We start from the raw sequence: 26,389 nt of genomic DNA, 5'->3' as shown, positions 1-26,389 counted from the left end.
TGGCCCCAATTATTAAAAAGAAAGAAAGAAAAAAAAATTCTTTTGTTTTGTTTGAAATATGAAAGATGGAGGCTCGTTTAATGGTTTCTTAACACGTAGATAACTATTCTTATATATATGTTGACCGATTCAAAACGAATCATGCAAGAAGGTATAAGTCCAATGCGTTGGACCACAAAGGTATGGTCCATCGAGTGACAACTTTCAACTGGTTAAGTGCATGTGATTCCAACTGTTTTTTATTTTATTTTTTATGATTGGATGCAAATAAAATAGTTATCTAATCTAAAAATCATCCATATAAAATAGTTATCTAATCTAAAAATCATCCATATATACTCATCATGTGGGATAATTCATAGATTTTTTTTTTTTTTTTTTTTTTTTTGTTTTGTAAATATTGATAAATATTAAAATAAAATTGTGGGCCACTTGATGACTGGATATATCTGATTTTTTCGATCAGTGATCCTCATAATGGGCCAACCTATTTGATGGATTGGATTTCTCACATATGTAAAAGGTTGGAAGTTATCCACTAGATGGACCGTAGCTATAGTACAACCAGTTGGACTTATACATTCTCTCTCCTGTGCACAATATGTATAGAAGTTAATTACAATGAGGTCGGTTGAGCTATGTGCTCCACTATGATGTGTGTAGTACATCCACACCGTGTCTTTGGTGGGTCTCCTCTTGTTTATTGGATGGCCCAAAAATCAGATATATCCCGAACTCAGGCAGGGGACAGCATATGAATCCATGTGAAATCAGGAGTAAAACATTTAAAATTACTTGGTGAGGCCCACTTCCGTTTTTGAATGCCCCGAAATTTGGTCTAATTCCTCATCCAAGTGAGAAGATGGATAGACTGGATGTCTGAATCACATCTGATCAATGGACTCATAAACAATCACGAATTTTCCAATGGGTGGGCATCCACTCTCACATGTTATTTGTAGTGTGGCCCACCTAAGTCATAGATTCGCCTGATTTTTAGGCCCATTTCCAACCATGGAAGGATACATTTGATTGATGGTGTGGATTTTCAATAAACATCTTATCATAGTGGGGCCTATAGAGCTTGGCCTCATGAGAAATTTCCATGAGCTCCCATGGTACCTTTACCTTGTATATATGGTTTTGCCAACGTCCCCAAACCTTTTAAAGGCCACAGGTCTATTCAAAGGGTTCATTCATTTCCTACAACTAGAAGTTATAGTGCATGAACAGGTCGATATGTGACCTAAGCTTCCAATCAATAGCACGAAAATGAATAATTAAGATTGACCACATAAGTAAAATAGGTCCAATCATTATCTTGAAACATTTAGTAGATAGATCCAACTTTTGATTTCTTATGATTCGAAATTAATACTTTGATTTGATGATTCTAACCATGTGATTTATGTCTCATAAACAATGAACAATTGTAATAAATTAGCCATACTTAAAGGGGGATTAGGATCATCTGCTTAGTTTGCTTCGTACACTATGGCTTGCTCTTAGTTGCATGAATGAATGATTGATTTAGATAGATGATAGATCACTTTATGCTGCTACTTAAATGGTTTGGGGATGTTGGTAATGTTGCCATGAAAGGCATGAAAGTTAGCAAAACCCATGCACAATGACCAGAGAGATCGATGCTCTGGTACTCTTAATTGCAATGGCTTACTCAGTCTAATTCAATCCAATTCATTGTTTCATATTGTTCATTAAGCTCAACCCATGTTTCATGGCTACCATGCAAACATTGTACTAATCCAACAAATATTCAACATTGATAAATGGCCTTTTATTATGGACAGTCAAGATTGTTTATGGTACTGGTGTCGTCCTACATAGGTATGTAGTTGTGGTACCTTGCTTGTAGGTGATAGTTTCATTCGGAAATTGTGAATGGACAAAAAATGCATGCAATGTGGATGGTGAATGTGTGCTTGAGTGTTGTCTATCACACCATACTTGTGATAAACAGTGAGGATGTCCCACACGCTGAGCGTGATAGATGCAAAGATCATGACAGCGTCTATAAATTTTTTTAGGGTTTTTCTATTCACAGGAATTCAATGGAAATGGAAGTTCTCATGCTACTATTTCAAGTAACTTCTCTCCTCTTTCATAATTAAGTCAGTACAAAATGGTGCCTATATTCAATTATCTAGACCGTATATCTGATGAGCTCAAAACTCTTCTTGGATTTAAGTTTCCTAACTCATCATTAGAGATGTGGAAATAGACTGCTAAGAGAAATTGCAACCAATGGGCAAGCAAAATCAACATGGCATGGATGGCTAGAATCTTTCAAATTTTTTTTTTTTTTTTTTGGGGTCATATCTTATCTGCTGTGAGCCCCATAATATCAACGGTTTAGATCAATGAAATATGGGCCATTAAATCAAGCCATTGTATACCTTTTTTTTTTTGCCCTTCCTAAGTTGATGGTTATGTCATGCTAATGTCAACTTGGAGTATAAAGCTGTATTCTAATATGAGCTTTAAGCCCAAAGAAGGGAGACATTTACACTCCACTGAGTGTGACCAAGTGGCACTCATGTTTGATATCTCAACCGTCCATTTGAAGGTCTAACCATGCAGATATATTTAATACTTTTCTCTAGCCATCCTTTTGTCTCAAATAAGTTGGTGGAGCGATGGTTTGGATTTCACACATGTGGTCAACTGGTACATGGGTTTGTATACATTATTGACTTTTGATTTTAATTAAACAAATTATTTTGTCAAATGTCAGTACACACAACATTTGGAGAAACTAAGACATTTGAGAAAACTAAATAAAAGTAAGTCTACTCATTAATTATTTGCTTTCTTTTAATCTATTGGTAATATAAAATAAAAACAATTTATATATATTTTTCATTTTTCATCATATATATATATATATATATATATATATATGGAAAAGGTTCTATATGGTTGAGCTTTGTGGGCTCCACCATGATGTACGTCGAACATCTACCTCATCAGTCAGATGCACCATTCGATAGTGGGCCTAGGGCTTAAAAATCAAGTCAATCTGTGACTTGTGTGGGCCACACCACATACAAAACTTGAGAGGGGTTACCCTCCATTAAAACATTCATAATCATTTTTTGGGCCCACCGAGATGTGGTTCACAAATCCAGCCCATCCATTATGTGTGTCCCACTTGGATGAGGGGTCAGACCAAGTTTCAGTCACATCCAAATTTCAGGTGGGCCCCACCAAGTGATTTTATATGTTTTAGGTATGTCTTCACATGATTTTAACATGATTTTAGATGGTATGGCCCACCGGAGTTCCATATATAGCTAATGTTTGGGATATCTCATAATTTAAAGGGGACCCATCAAATGTGCGGTGTTGATGTTTGACACACATCATGGTGGGGCCCACGTAGCTCGACCTCACGGGGAGTTCCCATGGGCTGGACCCGTATAGAATCTTTTCCCATGTGTGTGTGTGTGTGTGTGTGTGTGTGTGTGTGTGTGTGTGTGAGAAATGCTCACACACAACTAGTTGGACCATTCAAATTGGTTCAACTAGATGGGTCATTCAATGAGTAGTTAATGTTAAAACTCTTCCCATGTAATTGACTAAATTAAACTAAGTGGGTTGTTTGTATGGGGCTCATTGTAGCATTAATGTGAAATCCACCAAATCATTAGGTGAGTCACTGGATGTTAGACCCAATGCAAAAAGATCAGCCAGCCCCATCCCTGATTCATGTGAACCACACAATTGGAGAAAGTGTAGATAGAAAGCTTACCCTCCAAACTCTCTACCTTGGTGTGGCCCACTTAAATTAATCACGGGCCTGATTTTTGGGTCAGAGGACTAACATTTGGTGTGGCAGCTAATGGTTGGAATAAATCTTACATGCTCATCATGGTGGGCTATGTAAAACTTAAGTTTGGACATCTCTCCTAACTATTTTAATTGGTATGACCCTTAAATCATAGCATGTCCTGATTTTTTTGGCTCCAAGCCCAACATAGCATTACACATCTAATGATCCGACTGGATCTCATGAACACATCACGGTGGCCCTTTAAAAAAAATGAAAAAGTGGACGTTTGTCCGACGATTGTTGGTTACTTAGAATTTTCAATCTCGAGAAAACCTCTTTATCTTCAGCTCGTGAAAACGCCCCTGGAGCACGGTAATGGCAGGTGCCCTCCTCTCCTCCAACGCTAGCACCCCCACCAAAATGGACTACATTATAAAGTACGGGGGCAGATAGTCAATATCTGTACGAAGTATTTTCTATTCTTGTCACTGGCTAGTAGTATCATTACGATCATTTTAACCTTCTCAAATCGTTGGATATGAGGCATGGTGATGGGCGGTTCAATCATCGGAACTATAGTCTGGTTTTCCTCGTCTGGTTTTCCTCCGAATACTTCATAGAAGAATGGTAAAAAAAAGGGCTGTAAAATCTCCTGCCGACGCATCTGATGGAAATGATACAAATGAAAATACCTCTGAATATAAAGAAGAGCAGAATCAGGCGACTTCCTCGCAAAGGGATAGGGATGATAAAGCTGTGAAAGTACGAGACAAAGGTGAAGGTAAAGAAGTTGTAGAAACAGATAACGCTATGGAAATACCAAAACGTTACAGCAGCAGCATTTTCCGAAACATGCTTCCGGGTCACCCTGTCCAGTCCATAAAATTTCATAGCATGTTTCCTCTTTCCCTATTAGGGAGGATGCCAAGAAGTCTGGTAGCTTGGTTCCACGCATTGTCCAGACCAGATTTTTTCATAGCATGCTTCCGATTCCAGGTCGCCCTATCCAGGATGCATTCGGTACTTAGAGCCGTCCATGAGTATATAAGAAGTGTTTGCTTTTTTGTTTCAAGCTATAACTGAATGCTTTAATGACAATCTTTTCGTTAAAAAAAAAATAATAATCTCGAGAACATAGTAAGTGGATTAGGTGTTACCCGAGCAACATGGGTAGCGACTGTTTCTCTAACTATAGGACCTACTATGTTTTGTTGGGTCTTTATCCTGATTATGTCAAGCTAGCTAGGGCTAAGAGGTGAAGCTTGTAGCATGATTGGGATGTTTGTTTGGTTTTGATTCATGTTTTATTGAATTCTTTTAGATTCTAGTTTGATTATGAAGGTATACTTTTAGTTTTTAATGGTTTGTTGTGACCTAAATTACAATAAATCTGTAATAGCTTTAAGTATATTCTTTCCATTATTGAGATTATAAAATTAATAGGACCTGTTGTTCACCATCGTCTCATGGGCATGGTAGGGTGACGGAATCCAACCTAACCTTCACAATTCTCTTATGATTGGCTGTGAGATTGGTAAATTGTTGTTGTTTGCCATCGTCTCCTGGGCATGGTTAGGTGACGGGATCACTTCCAAATCTTCACCAATCTAATCTGTTGATGATTAAATCCATGAGAAGTTCAGATACCTGACAAATCTCTTCTTACCAATTGGATAGGATTAGACTCTGATTCCAGTTGTGTCCTTGAATTATTGCAATGTAGCTTCCCAATTGCTACAAGTGGATCCTTGGAAACCCTAGTTTCCCACCTTTGATTTTATAAATTTTAGTTAATTAAATTCACTATTATTCTCTTAATTCATCCTGAATTAGATTACATCTTTGCCTAGTTCTAGTTCAAGTTACTTTCAGATTACGTGCAAGGTTTAGTCTCTGTGGATTTGACCTCGGTCTTACCAAGATTATTACTACATCGCAACCGTATAGTTGGGGTGTGAACATAGACCCACTATGGAATGGTACATCTGACTGATGGAGTAGATGTTCGATATGCATCATGGTGGGCCCCACACAGCTTACCTCATGGGGAGTTCCCATGAACCTGACCGTATAGAACCTTTTCTATATATGTGTGTGTGTATGAGAGAGAGAGAGAGAGAGAGAGAGAGAGAGATGCTAACACACAACTAGTTGAACCATTCAAATTGGTCCAACTAGATGGGTCATTCAATGAGTAGTTAATGTTAAAACTCTTCCCATATAATTGAAGAAAAGAAGTGGGTTGTTTGTATGGGCCGGGCTCATTGTAGCATTAATGTGAAATCCACCAAATCAATAGGTGCGTCACTATATGTTAGACCTCGTGCAAAAAGATCAGCCCCATCCCTGATTCACGTGAACCATACGTTTGGAGAAAGTGTAGACAGAAAGCTTACCCTCCAAACTCTCTACCTTGATGTGGCCCACTTGAATTAATTATATATGGGTCTGATTTTTGGGTCAGAGGACTAACATTTAGTGCGGCAGCTAATGGTTGGAATAAATCTTACATGCTCATCGCGGTAGGCTATGTAAAATTTAAGATTGGACGTCTCTCCTAACTGTTTTAATTAATTGGTATGACCCACTTAAATCATTGCATGGCCTGATTTTTTGGCTCCCAGCCCCACGTAGCATTACACATCTAATGATCCAAGTGGATCTCATGAACACATCACGGTGGCCCTTAAAAAAAAAATTTGAAAAACTGGACGTCTGTCCAACGATTGTTGGTTACATAGAATTTTCAATCTCGAGAACATAATAAGTAGATTGTGTGTTACCCGAGCAACATGGCCGCGACTGTTTCTCTAACCATAGGACCCATGATATATGTTCTGTATATCTAGACCGTTGGTCAGTTTTTACAAATCATTCCAGTGCAAATTCCTAAAAATGAGGCAGATCCAAATCTAAAGTGGACCACACCACATGAAACAGTGGATAGTGAATGCCTACCATTGAAACATTCCTATGGCCCATAATGATATTTATTTTCCATCCGACCTGTTCATAAGGTCACACAGACCTGGATGAAGGGAAGACAGAAATATAAGCTTGATCCAAAACTTTTATGGCCCTCAAGAAGCTTTCAATGGTAAGCGCTCAATCCACACTAATTTCTATGGTGTGGTCCACTTGAGCATTATGTGTGCCTTATTTTTGGGCTCATAGTCCAAAATTATTTGTAAAAATGGATGAACAATGTCAATATATCACACACATCATGTTGGGGCCTACATAAATTTCCCACGCTTGGGCAGTGGATTACGTGTGGCCGGCCTCTCCTTATATGGCCTGTCCTTGACCGATGGGCCCACCTTGATGCATGTATTGTATATCAACACCGTCCATCCGTTTTACCAGGTACTTTAGGACATGAAGCAAAAAAATCAATCAGATTAAATTCTCAGAGTGGGCCCTACGAGTGTTTTAACGGCGAGTGTCATTATTCATTGGTGTGTCCCACTTGAGCCTTGTATTTGCATTATTTTTTGAAATTTACCCTAAAATGATAGGAGCCACACCTGTGGGAACAATGTAAAATTCTTACCAAAACCTCTTAAGTTCATGCAGTGTGGCCCCCCTGAGTTTTAGATCAGGTTAGTTTTTGTATCTGCACTTCATCCTGGTAAGTTACACCTGATTAACGGTTTGATGAAAGATACAAACCATGATGACCCCCCATTCAAACCTATTGGACATTTTCATCCCATCACAATTGTTCCCTGTGGTGTGGCCCACCTGAGTTGTGGGTCTTGGCTGATATTTTTCACTGGGAAACAGATCGAGGATAGAACCTGATGGACGGAGTGGATGTTACATATACAACATGGTGGGCCCCACAGAGCTTGGGTCTGATGTCCTACAATCAGTGGTTAAGAATAAATAGAGCAACCGTCCCCAGTCATTGGACCAAATTCTTGTTGGATGGTTATGTCTTTCCAATCTGATCTATGACCGATCCATGGTGATGAACGGTTTAGATCATCTCTAAGAGGTCAATCTTAATTTCAATGCAGAAGATTGATAACCGCCAATAATTTTGGGAAGTCTATTTGAGAGAAACTAACATATAATGCAGTGTTTCAAAGATGGGAGTTGATAGAAAACCAACTCACAATGCTAATCTACGTCCCAAAACTAACATGCACAAGATGCAATGAAAACAGAGGTAGACCATCTTCCTCATGCAGCCATGCACCCAATGCCGTAGCGGGTGTTGGGGAAGACTAGAAAAAGGCTACTGCATACGACGCCCACCATCAGAGGGAAGCTTTCCATCACCTCGTCCATCTCCTTCACGTGTCCTGGGAAGAGGCAGTCTGTAACGCGATGATCGGAGAAAGCGATGGCGACGAACACCATCACCGACATGGCCGCGTGGACAAAATCCACAAACCCAACTCGGAAACGGTCATCCTTTGGGACATCTACACCAAGACCTGATTTGAAGAGTGCCAACCCTTTCGGGGTTACGAACCCGTAATAGACCTTCCCTTCCGCCGTCCTGAAGCTATCCGTGAAATGAAAGAAAAAGCATGATAAGGTGCAGAGGCCCAAAAGGACGTGGATCATCATAGTACTGACGGGAGAGCATTCCCCATTGCCGGAGACAGACGGGAGTAGCATTTCGAAGGTGAGAAGTGTGCCGGTGGGGAGGAAATTCACGAGCATTGAGGTCTTGGAGAGGGTCTTTTGTACCCCTTTTGCCACCGCTCGTCTTTTGCGGCCGTTTGCGGGGGTCGACGATGGAGAAGTGGGGTACGAGGATGGCTCGTCCTGTGTTGAGGTCTCGTAGATTTTGATCGGAATTCCGTCGGATTGATCCATTTTCCGGCGAGATTCCGATGATGCCAGGACAAGGGAGAGAGGATTGGGTTGAAGGATTTGTGATGTTATTTTATATGCGTGGGTACGTTGGTTTCTCCTTTTGATTTGAATTTGAAAATTTCAGTTGCAACGGGTAGTTAACTGACAACCGTTCCCACCATGATGTATATATGCCATCCATACCGTTCATGAGGTCATTCCTACTAGGATGCACTGAAATTATAAAACATTAGCATGATCCAAAACTTTTGTGGCCACATTTAAACAACATTTTTTAGACGCCTGATTGTTTTAATGGTGGAAGTTCAATTCTCATATTTTTCCTGTCGTGTGTCCCACTCTAGGTTTGGATCTATATCATTGTTGGGTTCATGTTTTAACATGATCTATCAAATCTGATGAACGGGCTGGATTTATCACAGACATCACGGTGGGCCCCAACTAGCTTCCAGTTGCAGCAGGAGGCTGTAGGCTTCCGTTTCCAATAACATACCCTCAAACACAAATGAGTATAACTCGTTATTTTCATGAAATGAAAACAAAAAAAACTGGCATATTATTAATGTTTTGGTAGATTCTAGATCAATAGAGGGGTGAAGGGGTGTTGAAGAAGCTAAAATCCTTTTTGGGTGTCATTGGAGGATGCAGGGGCTTGCATTTGATTCTCTTCATTCCCGTTGGCGACGCTTCATGATCGCAGGAAATGCTCTAGTATCCATACCGTCCATCTGCTTTCAGTATTACTTTCATCCACTCTTGCAATCTTTGAATTTCAAAGCCTATTCCACCAATTTGCCACAGTAGCAACTACTCATCGAGAAGGACAACAAAATCCAATTGAAGATTCTTACAAAAAAGAACATGCCCACAAAATCTTTAATCTTGTATCGGAAGTTCGATTTTAGGGAAGGCAAAGCAAATAGAGAAGATGTGGGCATTGGTTGAGGAGATGCGTGGGGGTGGTATCATCACTTGTAACACGGTTGCCAAGATCATGAGAAGGCTCGCTGGTGCAAGGCGGTTGAAAGATGCCGTTAAAGTGTTCGATGAATTGCTTGTTATGGGTGTAGAGAAGGATGTTGAATCAATGAATCTCTTGTTCGACATACTTTGTAAAGAGAACAGGGTTGAACTTGCACGCGAGGTCTTTTTAGAGCTGAAGGTCCACATTTCTCCAAATGCTCACACTTTTAACATTTTCATCCATGGTTGGTGCAAAGTGAATAGGATTGATGAGGCACATTGGACTATCCAAGAGATGAAGGGCTATGGGGTGCGCCCTTCTGTCATCACCTACTCAACTATCATCCAAGCCTATAGCAACCAATTCAATTTTCGAAAGGTCAATGAGCTCTTGGATGAGATGAAAATTGAGGGTTGCTCGCCGAACGTTGTCACCTACACCACAATCATGCATTCACTTGCCAAATCTTAGGAAATTGAAGAAGCCTTACAAATCTTTGAGAGGATGAAGGCAGATGGGTGTAAACCCGATACAGTCTTCTACAATTCCTTGATCTACATCCTGGGGAAAGCTGGCCAACTAAGCAAGGCTGTACATGTTTTTGAGATGATGATGTGCAAGAATGGAATATCTCCAAATGTCTCCACCTATAATACTATGATCTCTGTCTGTTGCCACCACTCTGAAGAGCGAAAAGCTTTGAATGTTTTAAGGGAGATGGAAGAGTCGGGGTTGTGTAAACCCGATCTTCTAACGTACAATCCATTGCTCAAGCAGTGCTTTAAAACGGGGAAAACAGATATTAATCTGAGTAAGTTGTTGAGTGACATGGTAAACAAGCATCATCTGAGTCTTGATCTAGGTACTTACTCGCTCTTGGTTCATGGGTTTTGTGGAGCTGGCAAGTGTGAATCAGCTTACCTTCTCTTTGAAGAGACGATAAGTCAAGAAATAATTCCCAGATATCGGACATGTCGTGTGCTTTTGGAAGATTTGAAGCGGAAGAATATGAATGATCATGTAGAAAGGCTTAAAACTTACATGAAACAAATGAAGGGTTCCTCTCATTAGTAAACACTAGAGAATTGACAAAAAAAAAAAAAAAAGCATCAATAAAGAGGGATTAAATGAAGAGAGAGAAGTTTGTTTTAAAAGAAAATGGAACATTTAGAAAAGTTGAACTCTTGTAATTCATCTGGTCAATGTACCACTTGTGTAACAAATCTGATCTGTTAAATATTTATGGTCCCTTATAAGCATATGAAGCATATAAAATTATTATATATTTTTCCATAATTAATAGTATAATCTTCTTTAATAAGAAAAGTGGGTTCATGGAAATTCATTCAAACAGTTCAGATTTAAATTGCATGTGTGGATCAAACAATTAGGATCGGCAGATAAAATTAAATTAGCATGCCCTATTAGATAAACGGACTAGATATGTCACACATATTTTATTATACCTATATAAAACTGGATATCATATACTAAGTGAGCATTACATATAAATAAAGAGAATTATTATTTTTAGTTAATGCCAGCCAGTTAGACCAATTTAAATTGTCCAACTAGTTGTGTGTGAGCATCTCTATATATATATGACTACAAGAAAACAGCCTTTAGCCGACCGATGGGTCAACCCTTTGCCGGCGGCCAGTTTTAATGGTTGCCGGTAGGGTCCCTGTATATAAAAGAAAAAAGAAAAAAAAAAAACCTAACCTAATTCCATCTCTCAAATGGCGCCGCACGACCCTCTCCCTCCCTCTCTGCCGCTCCCTCTCTCTCTCGTGCGCTCTCCCTCTCTCTGCCGCTCCCTCTCCCTCTTGTGCGCTCTCACTCTCTCTGCCTCTCCCTCTCGCGCGCTCTCCCTCTCCCTCTCCCTCTCCCTACCTCTCTCTGCCTCTTCCTATCCCTTTCCCTCTCCGCTCGCTCTCCCTCTCACTCTCCCTCTCCCTCTCACTCTCTCTATCCCTATCTCTCTCTCTCTATCCCTCTCTCTCTCTCTCTCTCTCTCTCTCTCTATCTCATCGGCCCTCTGTTGTAATATCAGGTATCTCTCTCTCTGCTCAATCTACCGCACATCAAGGAGCATTCTGCTGCAACATCAGGCATATCCCTCCCTCTCTCTCTTCTTATCTATTCATATCAGTTTGGGCATTTTTTTGGCATTTTTTAATCCTTCAAGTAACATCGTGCAATGATTTGTGTATTGGGAATTTTTGAGTTTCGAATCTCTAATTAGGGATTTGTAGTGTCGATTCCCTAATTGGGATTTTCTAATATTACAAATTAGGGATTTGGGGATTTTAGAATTTTGGGGATCTTGAGGATTTTTGAAATTGGGAATTTCAGGTGGTTTTGATAGCTGATTTGGTAGATTTGATGTTTATTTGTTCATATTTTGTTTATTTATAGGGTTTTGATGACGATTTGGAGGATTTGATGGTTATTTATTCATGTTTTCTTGATTTTTAGGGTTTTGATTGCCAATTTGGAGGTTTTAGTGTTAACTACAATATTCCCTGGTGGCCCTTTGATGATGGACTGGCCAGTGTATCTAGTAGAGATAGGTTTTGGTATATACTTTCCTTTTCACAGAGTATTAGGTCCTTTATCTTATTCTTTAATGGACGTTCCTCTCTTTTCATCAACAGTAATTTGGTGGCTAGTTTCCATATACAGAAAAAGATTGGTGAGCTTACGCATCCTTCTAATTTGCATTTTGTATTTTTTGGGAATGCCAATTACTTTGCTAAGAAATGATATAAATACATGAATCTAAAATTTCATGCCTTTTTTTGTAGGGTTGTAGAATGCTTTAGAGCAAACTACCCCTATTCTGGGAAAGCAAAGAGTAATTAGTATAAAGATCAGGAACTGTGGCATTTGTCTGTCGAAATTATATAGCCATGTAATTTTTACTTATGGTATCTGAGGAAATTTCTTTATGTTTTGACTCTACATGCAAATAAATTTGAATTCCATGCATTTGCAAACTATGAATAATTCATAAATTGTGGTAGTGAGACACTACATTGTTCAAATCAAACAATGCAATGGTACGAATGGGATGCTGTCAAGGTGTTTGATCCAAAACTTAATTGCAATGCCTTATGAATGTTCCTAGGCCCTCAAGCGCTAGGGCTGCACCCTCTATGGCTTCAATCCCGTCCAAAATATCAATGTAATCTTGATAATACATATATTAGTTTGATCCAAAACTTTTATGGCTCCCGAGAAGATTTCATCGGTGGGTATTACTGTCCCTGCTATTTTCTGTGTGGGTTCCACCAGAACTTTGGATCCACCTCATATTTTGCCTCATACCTTATAATGATATTTCTAGCTAGATGAACCATGTGTATACAACACATGCATCATTATGGGGCCATAGAACTTGGTGACCTCACTTCAGTACTAAATTTAGCTACTGAAGCTGTCAATAGCTAATCAGCGTCTGTTATCATAGTGGAAATAGGATTGCATAATGGGTAACCCACCATGAATGTACCAAGTAAACTCTCTTGGGTCCATCATAAATGCCTATGGCTTGTCTATGTTGTCCATCCATTTTTTTCAGCCATTTTTGGAGTTGAGCTCAAAATTGAACCCTGTCCAAAGCTCAAGTGAACCTACCATAGGAGACAGTGGGATAATGATGTCCACAGTTGAAACCTTCTTAAGTCCTACAGTGATGTTTATTTGTCATCCAACCAATTCATAAGGCCACAAAGACATGGACAAAGGTAAAACACAAATATAAGCTTGATCCAAAACACCCTCTATGGCTTCAATCCCATCCAAGGTAAGAATTTATTGCTAGTTATGAGACAACTTTTTTAACTCCAAGCACATCCAAAATTGTGGCACAACTTTGTCTGAAACCAATTCTCCTTTGGATTGTGTGTTTACGTTTATTTTAGGATGTAATATATTTTGGATGAGTCTTGAGTCTATGTATACAACCCTAGCCCTGAATTCTCATGTGTTGGTGATAGGTATTTGATTATTCTTATTTTAAGTTGTTTTGATGCCCTAATTTGTGTTTTCTGCATTTTGTATTTTGAGATTGTATAGCATAACCTTTTCCCTTTCACAAAATTCTCTTTTGGTTGTAATTTTACTATCACTTGATGCAGGCAAGTGATAGGTTTAATATCAATTCCCAGCTTGAGCATCTCCAAGCTAAATATGTTGGAACAGGACAAGCTGACTTGAACAGATTGCAAGTCCCCAAACCTTTAGAAACCTTGGTCTCTTTTTTTTCTTTTTTTTTTTTTCCAGTCAAATCAAAAGGGCTATCATGTTGAACTTTATCAATTCTTATTTCTTGATGTTTTTGGATGTCCAATGAGTGGTCAGTGAATATCCAACGTGATAGCTACGCGTCTTATATTGGTCACTACCCCATCTTGGCCTACTTTGCTATTACGGAAAATGAATCAATAGGGAGAGAATGCTACAATTTTATGCAGGTATGCTCTAGCAGATGAATTTTTTAGAATTGACATGTCATATCTATTACTACCTTTGTCAATTATGTTATCTAATTATTATTGTTGTTGTTGTTAAGCTACACATACTTTTTTGTGTTGTTCATTATGAAGTCTTCCTTGCCACATGATTTACCTTTACCTCCATGCACATTCCTCATAGCATGGTGCTCGGTTAGTTCTAGGCATGTGCACTGCTCCATTTGACTTTGCATGGTCAAGTTAGCATGGTTCTTTTACATCATATTGATTTTTCTTGGTCAAGTTAGCTTTGATGTCTCTATGAACAATTTTCAATCTTGATTCTTCATGGAGATATGCCAAACCTCTACCGATCCCAGCACATATCTTATGCCTTGTTGGCTGATCCAAATTCAGCCGACATTCTTCCGGGCCTATACATATCTAGAAAACAAAATCAGGCATACTTTTATGCACTTTATTCACACAGCATACACATCATGACATCAATGATAAAAGGTGGTGAAACAAATCATACCAAACAGAGCACGGGCAAGACTGTTATTTTCCATATACTCATATATACCATGTGTTGTATCATTTTGGGGCCCATTTGACATGCCTTCCAAAACTGATTTCTGGAAATGGTTGAATAGTCACCATTTATAAAATGGTTTAAACTAGTCTAGCCAAAACAAGGGGGGAATAAGAGTTCTATTTCCAGTTGCCCCATCTTCAAGCGCCTAATGTAAATGCCTTCCATGTGCTGGTGTGGCACATATATGGGGGATCCAGGACATTCATCTGATGATCCCCTCAATGCATGTGTCTCATCCTAAAAGTTAAGCGGGTTCACTCATCAGGTGAGAGGCACATGCAGATTGAATGTAGACCATTGGTTTTCATTTTGTTGATTGTTGTACATTTGAGTCCCACCCAACAAATGGACCAGCTAGATTTTTGGTTGGTTGAATTATTTTTTTTCCTACCATGTGTATCAAAATTGAGTTTCTAGTTACTCAAAATTTTATTTTGCAGGTTCGGAGATGTGCCCAAGTGTGTGTTGAGAAGGTCTTTATGTCTTTCGAATCCACTGTTCGTAAGAGGGCAAGCAAAATGGTATGGTCTTTGTTCAATCATAACATGCCTCTGGCAATTGAACTGAGTGCAATAAGAATTGCTGACGGATCAAAAAGCGAATTACTGTCTCAACCGAAGCATTTGGAGGTCATCCATATGCTAAATTCACTGAAACTTCTTTTCCCTTTTCTCTCAAAGAAAGTCACTATTAAGTTGTTGCCAGATTTATATAAGCTCTTGGGTTGCCATTTCTCCCCACTCACGCGGCACATTCTTGATATTCTTGGAGTACTTTTTGAATTTTCAAGAGTAGACATTCCTGTATCAGAAGTTGATAACATTATAGTTTCACTTGTATCATATGTATCTTATGGTGGGGAGAATCCAGTAGACACTGTTATGTCTGCATCAGCCTTGTTAAAGACTAGATGAGAATCTCACAGTCCACTAATAAGAATGCAAGATAAACAGCACTGATGAAGAAGATTTATGTTGTAGGAAAATAAAACATGGAACTCAAAATAAACATGGCATTGGTTGCATGGGTTTCTTGTGTATGATTCTTGAGCAGCATCAAACACATGTTCATTGGATGGCCAACCTTTTTTGTTTATTTTTATTTCATGACTCATGTGACCTCTGATTGGATTGGGAAATCTATCTTAAAAATGCAGGTAGTGGTCAAAGAAAACCTGGATTACTGGCACGCTATACGAGGGTAAGGTTCAACGATATATATTTTTTTCCTACCAGTAATGATTTTTTTTTTTCCTCTTTTATGATTACTAATTGAAATATCTTTCTCTGTGTACCAAATTTTGAAATATACTTTAAACTGGTCAATCTGTTCTTTAAACTGGCCTTGCAATGCCTTATGAATGTTCTTCATGATTGCAATTGTTTGATTTTCTAATGTTTCTCTTCATATTTTCTAGCTGAGGGAATGTGCATTTTCTAGTTGAGGGAATGTCCATGCATGCCTGGTAAAGTGCTCAACTCATTAACTGATTACTCCTGTAGATTATAAATGTATAAATTTTGGATATATTGATCAATCAAATGTTGTACATAAAAGATTTAGCAACTCTGCAGATGGAAAAGAAAAACTTATCACTTCTGCCTAAAAAATCAGACAATTTCACTCTTCAGGTGGGTCACAACATACAAAGTAAATTGATGATTGAACTTGTTTTTCCTCTAGCTATTCATTTGTTTTGATATGTCGTGGCCAACCTGAGGTGTAGGATTGCCTGATTTAATCCAGAAGATCTAAACAATGTATCTCACCTGATGGAAAGCTCAAATCACAGACTTATTTACAATAGCACATGTTCCTGATTGTGGATGTGTACGGCTCCCACACATTGTGGAATTAGCAAACCTCTTGTATTATGTACAGAAAACATATCTAGTTGATTGAATTTGAGGTCCCTTACTTGATCCATTCATGTTTCCTATGTACAGAAAACAATCATATATGTTGAATGTTTAATTCTTTAAACTCTATTGAGAAAATCCTTTCCTTAAAATGCTTCCTATGACGGTGGATTGTTTAAGATTTACTTGCCAACAGTCCACTGTCAACATAGACATCTGTGCAAGCCCTTCGGCAAAAATCGCTTTCCTATTATCTCTTCATGCTTCCTATGATGGATGATTGCTATAGCCATCTATTTCATCTTTAATTGCATTGTATTTTAGTTGATATGATTCTTTTTCACCTATGCTTACAAGCTCTGCTTCAGAATTTTTCTCTATAATTCTTTGTGAAACCTTTTATCTAAGCTGCAAGTCATTCATTTGTTGCACCAACTTTTTGTGTACTTCATTCTTCTTGAGAACTTCTAATTTTTTTCTGGAATAATGGCAAGGTTTTGATATGAAACTAATCAATGTAAATCGGACTTGCAAAGTTACAAAGGTGATGCTCCTTTCTCTTTTATTTGGGTTCTTTCTTAGGAATAAAATTCATTTCTCTATTGTATTTGATCTTTCTCTTCACTTCATGTTTCAGGGAGGACAAGTGGTCAAGTACACTGCCATGATAGCTTGTGGCAACTATCATGGAGTCGTGGGCTTTGCAAAAGGAAAAGGCCCAGCAATTCCCATTGCCCTCCAGAAGGTATCTATTTGATGCATTTGTAGATATCAGCTCAAATTTGAAGTCCTTGTTAATTGGGAAATCGATTATTTATGCTTAATTCTGCATTGTGGCTCATCCATCAGCAAAAGAGTGACTATTTTACCTCTATTTGTTGCCATTCTGAGACGTTGGCAGCCACTTTTGGCAGTTATTCATGAACTTCTTCAGATGGTCTGAATCCCCTCATTGTTGATGATCGTGCTTTGGCAGCAGATGCACTGCCTCTTGAGGTGATTGAACTTCCACACTCCTATCTCTTTCCAGTTCCATGGAAACTGCGAGTTGTATATACTCCCATTGAAGAGTTTTGTGATTGAATTCTGTACTCTCTCACAGTTTTAATCCACTATATTTCTTCCCTGCCATTTGTAATTGATCTTAACTGGATTAGTTGAGAGTTTTCACTGCATAAATGCTAATAAGATTGATACTTTGTAAAGAAATTTGATATAATTGATGTAATTAGTGTTTCTTCCTGGTGCTTGTGATGTCACTCTAGCGAAATCCATATCTAGATAATTAGATAATTAGATGTAGCTATGTCTGGTAATATATAGTATACTGGAGCTTGTCATGACCATTGTGCTTGTGAAAATTTCAGGGAATTCCACAAATTATTTTGTTGATGCTATACTGTTTTATCAGTCCAACTGTTTTTGTTTTTCCTGAAAATTGGTTTGAATTTCTTGTGTATTTCATCTATGGAGGTATTTAATTCACTTATAGAGTAGGTGCAGATGTTGCATGATTAAAATCATGTTCCTTTTTCTCTCTTAGGGAGGAGGATGGTGCAACAATGTTACGACTTGCCTCTCATGAAAAGAAAACCATTTGGGTTCATCCAAGAAGACTGGGTTTGATGTCTACTTCTCCATGGATAGGGGGAATGCCACTTTGCCTGCTATGGAAATGACCAAGTGCTTCGACATCAGCTAGTAAGCCATTGTTATTAAGGTGTCTCTTGCTTGATTTTATACATTAAGGATCTGTTATCATATTCAATTTGTAAGATGCTCCAAGTGTACGAGTACGAGCTTGAGCAAAACCCAGTATAATTTCTATTCTTGATCCCATGAAAGGCGAATGTTGATGCAGCAACAGTTAAAATAGTCATGGCTGGAGCTGGATGTGAAAATGGTAGTAAAGTGGAACAAGTGAGAAATGGCCTTCATATTGTTATATTTAACATTGTTGCTTTGTGGAATAAAACTATAATTTCTCACATGTTCTTTCATTTTGTGTTTTCCCTTGTCGAACTCACAACCTTTCTCCATCCTCAGATGACATATGCAGTAGTTGTTGCATGGATTTTGAATGCTACTCTAGTAGTACCTCAGATAACATATGCACATCTAAACCTCACTTTTTACAAGTTTGTAATCATCTCTTACCATAAGATTGATATTTGGAGCATATGTATCTATGGAATAACCTGGAACAATGGCTAATGGCTAAGATTTGTTTTGTAGGTTAGAACTGAATGGTAACCATTCTTTTCTCTATTGGAAGCTCCATACTTCCACAGGTAGGGCCCACGGTAATGTTTATAACTGGTCTTTTTGTTGGTGCTCAAGTAATCACAAAGTGTGAAGGTAAGTAGGAACTGATTTGAGCATGGGAATGGAGAAGCTTCAGCTTCAAAATGTTAGCAAGTATGAACAGCTAGGAGGCAGGAGCAGGAGCACAAATCAAAAACACAATTCAAAGTGACAGTGACACCTGGGCAGAAAATTTTGCAGTGATCTTCATTTTGTGGATAAGATTGTCTTGTGATCTTCATTTTGTGGCCTATGAAATATATGTTGAACCTAGTAGATCTTCAACAACATAGGGAAGACAAAAACCTTTAAACTAATGGAGTTTCAATGGTCCCATTGTCTCTCTAAATCAACAGTCTTATATGTAGAGATAAAGTCAGGCAGTTAGTTTTAAAATTATGATTTAAATATGTTGATACTACAATCAAGAATTAAATGAGTTTGTGACAAAGAATTTAAGCATGGATGGCATTGACTTGAATATATTGGATTTATTTTTGGTGCAGTTAGGAAAATCTTTTTCCTTGGGCCACCCAAATGCCAAGATTAGTGTCCTCCATGCAGCCCTGTCTTTTGAAGCCCCCAAATTATTTAAATCTTGTGATGTGCAGAACAACATAAACCCATTGTAATCTCCCTTTGTGCAGGTTCTGGACCGTGGTGAGAAGATTGAGCTTCTGGTAGACAAAACAGAGAACCTCCGCTCACAGGTGGTGAACCTCAATATCATTGAAGGCCTGAACTTGCTGAAGATACTGGTAATGATGCCTTTTCCTACTACACAGCTCACCAAAGATCGACAGAAGAAACGAGTCCCTTGGAAACAATGGCAATCATTGACATTAACTAAGGTATGTCAGCTACTTAGACTGGTGTAAAAAAAAAACTAGGATGCATGTGGGTCACCTTTTCTTTCGCTTTTCTTTTTTTTTTTTTTTTGAACTTTTTAATAAGAAGGATTTTCTCTATTGCTACGGGTTGTCGGTGGCCATGATTCCTATAGCTACGGATTAATTCGTAGCAAATTTTTAAAGAGCTATGGTACCAATGACTACGGTCGCACTATGCTCTCATCTTTAGCTACTAATTTTATCCGTAGCTTTTGACCAATTTTCTGGTCGTGTAGCAAAAAACTGGCAATCGGCGTCCAGCACAATCGTCAGTAAAGGTCCTGACCGCCGGTAAATCCTTTACCGACCGAGGCTTTACCGGCTGTTAGCTGACAGCGGGCAAATGATTTGCCGGTGGTTTTCTGGACTTTTCCGGCATTTTTGACCGCGGATAAATTCCAATTTTCTTGTAGTGTATATAAGGGGAGAATATATATATATATATATATATATATATATATATATATATAGAGAGAGAGAGAGAGAGAGAGAGAGAGAGAGAGAGAGAGAGAGAGAGAGAGAGAGAGAGAGAGAGAGAGCGATGCTCACTCAACTAGTTGGACCATTCAAATTGGTCCAACTAGGTGGGTCATTTAATGAATAGTTATTGTTAAAACTCTTTCCATGTAATTTACTAAAAGAAGTGGGTTGTTTGTATGGGGCCCATTGTAGCATGAATGTGAAATCCACCCAATCATTAGGTGCGTCACTATATGTTAGATCTCGTGCAAAAAGATCTGCCCCATCACTGATTCACCTAAACCACAAAATTGGAGAAAGTGTAGATAGAAAGCTTACCCTCCAAACGGGTGCGGATTAGCTACTGATGGGTTGAGTAGCGAGACTCGCTACTGAAGTGACGTCACCAAGTTCCGTGGGCTCTACCATGATGTATGTTTTGTATCCACGTTGTCCATACATTTTGAGAGATTATTTTAAGGTAAGATCTAAAGAATGAGTTAAATAATCTCACCCTTGAACTTACCCTCCAAATGGGCGCAGATTAGTTCCTGACAGGTTGAGTAGTGAGACTACCTAAAGATGAGGTGGCTCACATGATGGATGGATGGGGTGAATCTACTCCGCATGAACTCTTTCCTTCTAGGTCTGTGAAAGCAATGCCCGATTACCCTCAGAAGGTCATGCAAACTTTATCCTAAATATTTGGGGAGAGAAGACGTTTGAAGGGAGAGTAAATGTAGGATGGGCTACAGGCCTATTATAGATTTGGACCATCTAAATCAAAATCAGATCGTTGCATTAGATAGATTACATGTCAATATGCCATGGGCCAAAAAGAATTTGATGATTTTATGACATTAATCATGTCAAATACTTATAAAAAGTGTTGGTTGTTAATATAACAGTTCAACGATCTAGATTTAACATGCATTTGTGCTTTCCCTATAAGTGTAGTTTCTTAATTTTTGGTACATATTTTCTTTTTTAGTGGGTCTTAACTGATGAATGGCATAGATCTTTGATAAGTGTGTCACTTTATATAACTATAACATGCATTCTAAAATCCCTCAATGTAAGCATATGTATTATGTAGAAGAGGGAAGTTTCTCATTAAATGCACAGCTAGTTGGAAGAAAAGGCAATGTGTGTGGTCCATAGGATGAAATTCACCGCTAAATTTAGTTAATATATAAATTTAGGTCATCTACAAAAGATCTAACTTATATTTCATGGATACATGTTATCTAAAACATGTTCCCTTTATTTACATAAGGACGAGGCATATAAAAAAAAGTATGCATTAAATGATGGTAAAAATGTTATTGATACTTAATAAATAGTATTATAAATTAGTAATGATGTCATTTTATTTTTGGGAATAGCTTTGTACTTTGTTAGTGAGATGTACTTCAAAAATAAATTGGAATGAGACTTGTCTTTTGAAAATCTACCAAAAAAAGGGTAAAGGATACAGACTACAGCACTTTTTTGTTACGGATTAAACCGTACCTATATTTAATACGGTTTTAATCCATAGCTAAAAAGGTTCCACACCATTAATAATTAATGGTGGTGTAAGGGGCTCTATAAGGCCTAAAAAGATATATATGTACTATCTCGTCCATATATTTTGAAATATTATTATCGGTCATGAAATAAAAAATTAGATAGATCGAAGGCTAAAGTGGACCACGCGGTAGGAAACATGGAGATTAAATCACATGTGCTTATTATAGTGTGGTCCACTTGGGCCTTCAATCTACTTTATGGAAATATGAACTAAAATAATTTAAGAAAATTAATGGACGGAATGGATAAAGCAAATACATCATGATGGGACCACGGAGCCCCTGAGAGAACCATCCATGGGTCGCGCTCAAAACAGAGCCGCACGCAAATGTCCCCCCATCTCTCTCTCTCTCTCTCTCTCTCTCTCTCTCTCTCTCTCTCTCACTCTCCCTCTCTCGAGCTCCCTCGCCCTCGCCGTCTCCCTCTCGCTCTCTCGAGCTCCTACGCCCTCACCCCACCTTCAACAACATCGGCTCTTCAGCAGCGCCGCCTCCATCGGCTCTCCTGTGCCCTCACTCTCCCTAACATTGAGGCTTCTTCCTCTTCAAAGGTTCCCTCTCCCTTCCATCTCTAGGGTTTGGTTGATTTCCTTGTTACTGCGACTTGAATCTGAGATTAAATGCTTATATATATATATATAATGATAATGATAATGATTATGATTATGATAAGGATTATGATTATGATTATGATTATGACCATATCTCATTCCGAGTGATGCAATTAATAGGCAGAGATCTTGGTAGGACAGGATTGTAGCTCATTGCTCTCTGTTTTCTAGCCAATGGTTTCCTCTTTTGGTCGAAGGCATCCCTATCCTCAAATGATAGCTGAAGATCTTATTTCCAGCAGCCTAGAATCCTTCACTCTCATATGCAAAGAAAGGAAGAATGAATGAATGAATGAATGAGATAATGCAGCAGTTGACTGAACTGTTATGTATTTTCAGGGTTCACATGTTTTGCTCATCTTTAGCTATAACATTTATTTTTTCCTTAACATATAGATGCGCCTACATGCTATTAGTCTTAGTCAATGATTTATCATAATCTTTTGTTTTTCTGTATCATTGTATGTACCAGATGCTTCAGATGTTTGCTAGAGTATGCAAATCCCTTGCAGTCATGGCATGCGAGAGGGAAAAATAAGTCATTAGAACTTGTAGGCTTATTTAGTTTTATTTATTTATTTATTTTAAACCACTATCTGTTTGGGATCACTTCTGTATGATTTTCACATACTTCAGCACACGGTTTATCATCTTCACAAACTTCCAATCTATGTAAGAAGGTTTACCATACTGCCCTTTATCAATGTTCACTGGCTGCCTAGCTATTCCAAATACCAGTGCAACTCATTAGTTTTCGACTAACTAGCATATGCCATTTTTACAGAAGCAAAAGTTGCTCAATTCACATCCGCTACAATTTGGTTTGGTGAAGAGATTTTGGAAATATCTGCTGGAACATGAGGTAATATATCTTGCTAATATTTAAGAAAAATATACCTGCGCAGCTCATTTGTTTTCGACTAACTAGCATATACCATTTTTACAGAAGCAATAGCTGCTCAATTCACATCCGCCACAATTTGGTTTGGTGAAGAAATAGATTGCTAATGCCATTCTTTTTTTCAAGGAAATGTGTGACACCGAAAATTTCCAGTTTTAATTATATATAGCTTGATGGTTAGCACTGTTATTTACTTGCAAACAGTCAGTCTCAATCCAAAAATGAACAGTAAAATAAAAACTGCAATTTATGCAAGTAAAGAGAATCCTTAAAGCTTCACATTGATTTACCCAAGACTTAAAAAAGGACTGTCAGCTGATTAACATCCTTTTAGTGGGTATTGCTACAATTCTCTATTTGTTGCTCTGTCGTTTTTGGTGCTCAATGGAGAGCAGAACTAAAAGTTATTGTCCATATGTTAAATTTCCAAACAAATTTCCAAGTTCTATGTTAGTATCTTCTAGAATTTCTGCTATAGATTTTTTTCCCCTTTTTAGATGAAATTCAACATGATCTTCCAAATTGTATATCTTTGATTCTTAGAACAAATACAAGCAATCTCTTCCTATACATAGCTCTACAAAGTAAGTCAGAGGGTTTCTCTCCATCTGTCTGTGATGCCCCCAAAGAATCCAACTTCAAAATTTATTTAATCAATTCAACAAACTCATAAGTATCCATACATTTTTGTCATTCTTTTGTTAGTCAATGGACCAAGGCAGATAAGCCAGTTGTGTCTTTTGAGCATTTTGGACTATGACATATCTTGTTTCTTAGTTGCCATGACAAAGTGACAGTTGTACATCTCACAGATTCTCAACTAGATGGAATGATTACTAAGACTAGTTGTATATATTGTTACTCCGCATCTACTAACTACACACCACATTAAAATTATCCAGAAATAGGTCTGACCAAAATGTCTTGTAAGATTTTGGCATAAGCGGAGTAAGCAGTTAGTATTAAACATTAATTTGAGTCCCTAACTTCCCATCTTCATTGTAATATTTTTTTATTTAACGGTATGGTGATTCTTGTGAACCTTGGCAGATTTTTGAAGGTTCTTCCTTAGTAACCCTGGATCTATGGATAGTTTTTGAAGGTTCTTCCTTTGTTGCTTTTGCATTTGCAAGCATAGTAAGTAACCCTGGATCTATGGATATTTTAGTTTGTTTTTGTGCCGTATGTGTCTTGTTGTTTGAGATTGCATGTTTAGTTAACGGATTTTCTGTTGTTGAATGGCACATTTTTTGGCTCATTGAAGCACAAAAGTGGTCAATAGAAATGTATTTACCACATTTGGTTTTCAGCTACAAATGAGCATACATTGCACTTGCTTATTTCGTTATGCTTATTATTGAAGATCTGTAACTTCGTTACATATTTTTCATACTTTAGTCTTCACACAATTCTATAGGAGTTTTCTGGTGCTCATGTGGTGTGTGATTGGTAGCAATCTTACAAAGTACGGACTCAGGAATAATTTACCAAGGCAATAAACTGTGGTTTGCAAGAAACTTGGGAAATTTTTGGGAAGAATTTGTTAAAAAATGGGATTGTTTTCCTCTGAAAAAGAGAGGCAGAATATACGTTTATTGAGGTTTTCAAACATTCATTAGATAACTGAACATTTCATGAATTTTTTGCAATTAATTTGCTTATTAATTTTAGATACTCTTATGTTATGAAGAATTCATGAATTATTTGGGAAGATTTCTTTTTCTATAAAATTCGCTAATAGTTGGCAATTTTCTTTTTACTCTTTCAAAAAGTTGGTGAATCTTGTTAGAAGGTGGTAACAGAACAAAATCCATATGGGCTGCGTTGCTTTCCACCTACCATTGGTCTCAGATTTTGTTAGTCTATGCATGTTCTAATAGCTCAATTAATGAGCAAAAGTCATGAAGTATCTTGCTGTCTCAGATCAGTGGCTGATGATTAAAAAATCACTATGGCCTCAAATAATCTTGATCTTGGCAAGAATGGCTGATAAACTTCAATTGACTGGAAGTCAATGAGCCAAATAGACCTATTCTTGATACTGGTGGATCTTGGCTGAGAAAGAGTTTGATGACTTCACACTCTGGTAGCATGTGATGTGCTGAAGGATTATTTCCACTTACTCCTTTTTTTCCTCTTATATGGAGAGAAACAGGATGGAGAAAATGTATCAAAATTAGCTAGTCCTGGTACTTGATTTCATTTTGTAAACAAATCTTGAAATGAAACTGAGTGAACCAATGACCAATATAACAATTCTTCATTTCATTTCCTTTTAGAATCAGTTTCCAATTGGAAAATAGATGCTTTTTTACTTAGTTGTACTTTGGTCTTATAAAACTGTACTCTTTCTTTTGAATGTTTAAGGCATTATCTACGAGGATTCAACCTGGATTGGAACAAAAGATTGTTCTTCTGCGAGATTTGTATCTTCAGGTGGTGTTTCAAATTTCTCTGATGCATCAATTCCATTCAGTTTTGTGGTGTACATATGCTCTTTATGTCTTCTTTGAATCTGCAAGGCTGCTTTGTGGAACCATTTGATGTACATTTCATGCAGGGTTATTTCGATAATGTTTCAGAGCATCTCAGAGTAGGACCACCATTACATTTTGATGTGAAGAACTTCAACTATAGGTCTTATGATAGGTCTTATGATAAATGTTATTTTACTCATCTGCCATTCTTTTGATTTCTAGATTTCCAATATGATGGCATTTCATGGGAATTTAGCATTCAGTACTTTCCAGCAGTTGTGATATTAACACTTTCTTTCTGTTTCTGTGAATCATCAAAATTAACTGATTCTATTGAGCATTCACTACAAGGGTTTTGGAAGATTTATGAGAATATTGATGCATACATAATCAGACCTATTGGATCATAATGCTGTCTTGGATAACTAATTCTTCTTTGACTTGGAAATCATCAAGTTGAAGAAAATAAAAAATTATATAAAAAGGAAAAAATGAAAGAAAATGATTTGAACCTGGAAACACCAATATTCCCTCTCCTGCTGCACTCTATATCATCTCTTGCACGCAAATATTTACTAGTACCTAGCATCTGATTCTTGAAGGTGTCTCTTCCTGTCATTTGCAGATTGGATTGGAGGGCGAGCAGCTAAATATTTTCTCTAACCTTTGAGG

General features: G+C 37.8%; 1 protein-coding gene, 2 long non-coding RNA genes and 1 pseudogene across 6 annotated transcripts; 3 read left to right on the top strand and 1 right to left on the bottom strand.

Moving 5' to 3' along the window:
- Nucleotides 1–7,955: 7,955 nt before the first annotated feature.
- LOC131218455 (protein DMP9-like) lies at nucleotides 7,956–8,759 on the bottom strand. Its single transcript, XM_058213021.1, has one exon. The coding sequence runs from the start codon at nucleotides 8,624–8,626 to the stop codon at nucleotides 7,982–7,984; it is 645 nt and encodes a 214-aa protein (XP_058069004.1). The 5' UTR covers nucleotides 8,627–8,759; the 3' UTR covers nucleotides 7,956–7,981.
- A 747-nt stretch (nucleotides 8,760–9,506) lies between these two features.
- Nucleotides 9,507–10,661, top strand: LOC131218188 (pentatricopeptide repeat-containing protein At3g04130, mitochondrial-like; annotated as a pseudogene).
- Nucleotides 10,662–16,672: 6,011 nt separating this feature from the next.
- LOC131219412 (uncharacterized) lies at nucleotides 16,673–19,313 on the top strand. Of its 4 annotated transcripts, XR_009158192.1 has the most exons (6): nucleotides 16,673–17,048; nucleotides 17,142–17,249; nucleotides 17,406–17,500; nucleotides 18,048–18,424; nucleotides 18,740–18,795; nucleotides 18,871–19,313. It is a non-coding gene; the product is annotated as an uncharacterized LOC131219412 (long non-coding RNA). The 4 variants fall into 4 exon arrangements; XR_009158193.1 differs by having other exon boundaries at nucleotides 16,674–17,048; nucleotides 17,439–17,500; nucleotides 18,740–19,313; XR_009158191.1 differs by having other exon boundaries at nucleotides 16,675–17,048; nucleotides 17,419–17,500; nucleotides 18,740–19,313.
- Nucleotides 19,314–22,665: 3,352 nt separating this feature from the next.
- Nucleotides 22,666–26,389, top strand: LOC131218454 (uncharacterized). Its single transcript, XR_009157744.1, has 3 exons — nucleotides 22,666–23,201; nucleotides 25,608–25,676; nucleotides 26,343–26,389. It is a non-coding gene; the product is annotated as an uncharacterized LOC131218454 (long non-coding RNA).

Source organism: Magnolia sinica, chromosome 11 (genome assembly GCF_029962835.1).
Source record: "Magnolia sinica isolate HGM2019 chromosome 11, MsV1, whole genome shotgun sequence".
Taxonomy (NCBI): Eukaryota; Viridiplantae; Streptophyta; class Magnoliopsida; order Magnoliales; family Magnoliaceae; genus Magnolia; species Magnolia sinica.
The sequence above is the reverse complement of the archived record's forward strand: the minus strand, read 5'-3'. Positions and strand labels throughout refer to the sequence as shown.